The sequence below is a fragment of the Rhincodon typus genome, chromosome 19 (assembly GCF_021869965.1).
Source record: "Rhincodon typus isolate 14 chromosome 19, sRhiTyp1.1, whole genome shotgun sequence".
Taxonomy (NCBI): Eukaryota; Metazoa; Chordata; class Chondrichthyes; order Orectolobiformes; family Rhincodontidae; genus Rhincodon; species Rhincodon typus.
Window position 1 is genome coordinate 31,457,531 of NC_063350.1, and position 5,367 is coordinate 31,462,897.

The 5,367-nt window shown below is 37.4% G+C and overlaps 1 protein-coding gene across 1 annotated transcript in view; it reads left to right on the forward strand.

Annotated features, from left to right (window-relative positions):
• Positions 1-5,367, forward strand: part of LOC109912575 (NSFL1 cofactor p47-like) — a 23,307-nt gene that overhangs the window by 12,780 nt on the left and 5,160 nt on the right. The window contains exons 6-7 of the mRNA XM_048608570.1: positions 41-192; positions 2,236-2,373. Coding sequence (XP_048464527.1) covers positions 41-192; positions 2,236-2,373 — 290 coding nt within the window. The remainder of the gene's footprint in view (positions 1-40; positions 193-2,235; positions 2,374-5,367) is intronic.

A 5,367-nucleotide genomic window follows, 5' to 3' on the forward strand; every position in this document is an offset into this window, starting at 1 on the left:
AGTCATAACTGAATGATTTAGATTGTACTGTTTACAAAAGGCCTGCACTAGATTCCAGCTAACTCTGAATGCTGTTCAACAGGTTCATGTTATCCTGAAACTCTGGAAAAGTGGGTTTAGTGTTGATGATGGTGAGCTGAGAAATTACACTGATCCTGCCAATGCCCAGTTCCTGGAAGCTATTAGGCGAGGGTAAGTGACGTATTTCAATAATGAGTTATAAATGGCACCATTGGTGTCCAATTATTATATACTTTACTCTTGTTACATATATTTATCTGACCAATATATTCATGAAATGTGGGGAAATGTTTGAGATGAATAACATGGTAACTTGTTACAAAAGATACAACTTTCTCTAAGTATGTCATCCAGTGGCAGTAGGGGTCACTGCATGAACTAATGAGTTTAGATTTGTTGTCACCGGCATTAACTGAAAGCAGTGCTCATTATTCCAGTCTAGTTCTGTTGACAAAGGAACAGGGGGGACTCATTCAGTTCACAAGCCTGTTCTACCATTGAGTAAGATCGTGGGTGATCTGTACCTCGACTCAATCCACAGTATTGGCTCCATATCTTATGTAATTTTGATGTGGAGGTGCCGGTGTTGGACGGTGGAAAAGGTCAGAAATCACACAACACCAGGTGATAATCCAACAGGTTTATTTGAAAACACCAGCTTTCAGAGCCTGTCTCCTCCTACAGGTGTTAGTGAGAGAAGTAGTGTCAGACACAGAATTTATAAGTAAAAGATCAAGGGGTCACACCACTGATGAGGATGCATTAAACAAACCTAAGGTGCTGTTAAATCTTTAATCAGTTAGAAGGTTTTAATTGATTAATATGTATATGTAAATCCCCAAATTCCTTTCAAGTCACTGTTCTGAGAGAACTAAAGGTTTTATCAGTGTAAAGAAGAGGTGACATTTTAGGTCCGACAATGCATGTTAGGTGTGAAGCCTTGTTTAGACTCTGTTTGTGTTTTGGTTTGGAGTCAGATGGTTTTGTTTCTAAATTAGGGATTTATAAAATGCCATATTGACTGTCTATAAATTGTGTGCTTTTTGAACAAAATAGAATTTGTCTGGAAATACAAATTCACCCCATAGAATCACATGTTTGGGTGCGTGTGTGGGAGAGAGACAGAAAATGTGTGTGTGTGTGCTTGTGCGTGGCGTACATATTAATCAATTAAAACCCTCTAACTGATTAAAGATTTAACAGCATCTCCGGTTTGTTTAATATGTTCTCATCAGTGGTGTGACCATTTGATCTTTTACTTACAAGTTCTGTGTCTGATGCTACCTCTGTCACTAACACCTGAAGGAGGAGAGAGGCTCCACAAGCTTATGTTTTCAAATAAACCTGTTGGACTATAACCTGGTGTTGTGTCATTTCTGACCTTTAATAACTGTGTCTAAAAATGTTGAGTTCCAAACTTCTATCACTTTTTGTGTATAGAAGTGTTTCCTAACTTCTCTCCAGCATAGATTGGCTCTGATTTTGTAAGGTTATGTTCCCTTGTCCTAAACTCCTTTACTAGTAGAAATATTTCTCTCTACACTTGAAATTCCCTTCAAAATCCTAAAAAGCTCAATCAAGACAACCCTTAACCTTCCATAATCGACTACAGTCTAGTTTAGATAATCTCTTAAATCTAAACTTTTGAATTTTGAAATAAGTATGGAGCTGGATGAACACAGCAGGCCAGGCAGCATCAGAGGAGCAGGAAAGTTGATGTTTCAGGTCAGAGTCCTTCTTGAGAAACCCATTTCTGAAGAAGGGTCCTGACCCAAAACGTCAAATTTCCTGCTCCTCTGCTGCCTGGCCTGTCATTAACTCTGATTTTTTTCTTCACAGATGGTGCCAGACCTGCTGAGCTTTTCCACAAATAAGTAAACACAGTGGCCTCTTGCGGTATTACTTGTACAAGTTATCATGTATTTTTCAGATACATTTGTTTTATCTAAAGTGAATGCATGTTAGTTATGCTTTAAACCAACCTCTCAATTAATGTTGAGAATCATAATCTTCTGATTTTTTTTAGTGGTGTTGCAGTGCAGCTTATTTGAATTCAGGAGAAATATAAGGTGGCCTGTTCAGGCCGATTTTTTTTTTTTTTGCAGAAATTTGTTTGCTATGTTTAATATAGAGTATAAAGTAAAACAGTACAATTCAGTTCCTAAATGTTGCTTTTCATTGTCTGTTGAGTGTCCTTCATTCTACTATTTGCAGTGAGATTCCGCTGGAACTGCGACGACTGGCCCGAGGTGGGCAGGTGAACCTGGACATGGAAGATCACAGAGATCAAGAGTTTGTAAAAACCAGGGCTGCATTTAAGGCATTTGGTGGAGAAGGACAAAAGTTAGGGAGGTAAATGCAGAAACTTGCAGAAATTTTTTTTGTCAATAATTTGAATTGTTTCTACACCCTATGTAGGAACACATTTCAATTCAGTTCACTGTACATAGCTGTACTGAGTGTATGCAAAGCAGCAGTATTTTGGGAAGGTGAATGTTATTGGATTCCAGATATATTAGTTCAGTGTTCTTTTTGGGAATTTGCCAATTGAGGTGGAAGTTATTCTGGTATAACCAAAAGGTCGAGTTGAAACCACTTTGAGAATTCATTGCACTGAACTACTCCAAATTTAGAACTAAAATGCTAGTCCTGCACTGATTGATATTATAGGGAAGATGAGAATTGTTACAACACTGGCTGCTTGATTATATTCAGTTAATGGTGTAAGCAATTTGCTTTTAATTTTCAAATGTATGGCCCCTTTATCATGAGTCAGCTTAACAAATGTTGCCTGGATGCTGCTGTTTGCAACAAGATCTTGTATTAGCACTTCTTCTTTTAATGAAGGAAAATGTTCAAAGATAACAAGAGTAATTGAAAATCATACATTAATTTGTACAAACTATCAAAGATGAGAAATGCCAAAGCAAACTCTCAAAAATCAAACATGTAAACAGCCCAACCTTTAATTACAGGGAGAGAAAACCAATTCTTCCAAAACTTACTAATTAGTCTAGTAGTAGTTGAATGAAATGAAAGTTGTTCACTACTTTCTCTGTTCATATGCTGTGTGGTTGATGCTTTCTGTGATGATGCAGATGTGTTGAAGTTTTTTAGAGGCTGTCTATGGTTTGTAGGGTTCTGACAAAAATTAATCAATGTATTGAGTATTCTAGAAAAGGTGCAAGAGGATGCAAGTGATTTTCTGTTTTTTATTCTTGTGGTGGTGAACCACTGCATTCCACCTGGTAAACTAACACTGCTGTTGGGAATGAAGTTCCGTTGACCGTGAAGAAACAGCAATTATTTCCAATTTCAGTATGCGGTAGCTTGGAGGTGGTACTTCCATGTGTTTGCCCTTGTCCTTCTAGGTTGTAGAGACTATTTCTTTGGCAGGTACTGTGGAAGGAGTCTTCTGAGTTGCTGCCACGGTTTGTCAGTGGTGGAGGGTGTGAATGTCGAAGGTGGTGGATGGAGTGTAAATAATTGGGCTGCTTTGTCCTGAATGATGTCAATCTTCCTGAGTATTTTTGGAACCAGGAAAGTGGAGTGTGTTCTGTCACACTCCAGATTTGTGCCTTATAATTGAGTTACTGTTATTAGTGAACCAGAAGTAACTAGTTCAGAAATAGCAGAACAAGTAGAGAAACAATGTAAGAGTATTCATTCCTTGACATGTAAAAAAAGGTAGATGAATTAAAATGAAAGACTGGTGGAAAGAGCTCCAGGTTGCAAATTTTATGTGTAATGTCTTGCACCATTTCGGAAATGTAACCACAGTGATTTGAGTAAGTAATGAAAATCTACAGTATAATGTTTAACATGACTGCAGTGCCTTTGTACTATCTTTTGTGAATTGTAAAGTCTGCTGCAACGTCAGCACATCCTGCTTTCCATCAGTTATTCAAAGTGGAATGAGAATGTAACTAGATTTGACTGGAAGAAGGAAAATATTTTCATGTTGGAAACATTGTTGCCTTCAACCTCTGTTTACTCTACACTGCCAACTTGTTGCACTGTGCAAAGCTTTAAGACTGATGTGAAACTCTGCATGTGCAGATCTTGGTGTTGCTTCTGTGTGGCTGCTGTGCATCCTGAGTGGAAAGTTCCCAATTGCTATGCCTTCTCGCAACTGTACAGCTTAAAGGAAACATTGATTGTAATCATTACAAACCCATTTGATTAGTACTTACAATATTTGATCACTTATGTTGCTGTATTCAGCAGCAATTTTCATATTGTAATGAACATAAGCCAAAAATGTCCTCCAAAACCAATTTCTCAGCTGCATTGAGGATGTGTGGGGCTTTGTATTTTTTTTTAATAAATATGCAAACATGCAATCTGCGGACAGAGGTAGAATGATCTATGTAATATAAAGTCTAGTCAGACCCCATTTGGAGGTCTGAGCACATCTGGGCACCACACATTAGGATGAATATATATTGACTTTGAAATGTAGGTTTATATCTTAAGTTTACAAGCATGATCCCTGGACTTCAGGGATCAAAGCTGTGAGGAGAGGCTATCCAAGTTGGGCCTGTTTTCTTGTGAATTTAGAAGGTAAAGGGGTGATCTAATCAAAGCTTTCAAGATATTAACAAGAAAAGACAGGATAGATAAAGATAAACTATTTCAACTGGTTGGGGATTCTAGAACTAAGTGGCAGAATCTGAGAATAAGGGCCAGACTGCTCAGGAGTGATGTTAGGAAGAACGTTTATACGTAAAAGGTAGTAGATGTTTGGAACTCTCTTCCACAAATGGCAGTGGATGCAGGGTCAGTTGCTAATTTTAAATCTGAGAGAGTTTTTTTTCCTCTGTTAAGCAAACGTATGAAGGGATATGAGCCAAAGGCAAAGGCCGCAGAACAACCATGATCTCATTAAATGGTGGAACAGCCTCAAGGGGCTGAATTACCTGCTCCTGTTCCTATGTTATTATTTTCCCAATGTCAGGCTATTGCATTTTAAGCCTTTCTCCAGTTTTACTTTTTATTAGTGGAAGTAGCTTGTGTATAAAAAGGCACTGACAATCTGCAGTACTTTATGACTTGTAGTAAAACTGTTCTTTTGCAATTTTTTTTGGTGTTGTGTACATTCAACTTTGTATAAGTATAGCTAAATTAGAGTTAATTGTGACTTGAAAAAATAATCACAAAAATACTTTACAAAAATACAACAATACATTTTCATCCCCACCCTTGAAAGCAAGTTTCTGATTACAAGAATTTAATCCGTTCTTACTTTGGACTAATTACAACTTGTTGTTGGAAAAACCAAAGTCAGAATTTTTGATTCATCATGAACTATGTTCCTTTATCATGAACTATGTTCCTTTATCATGA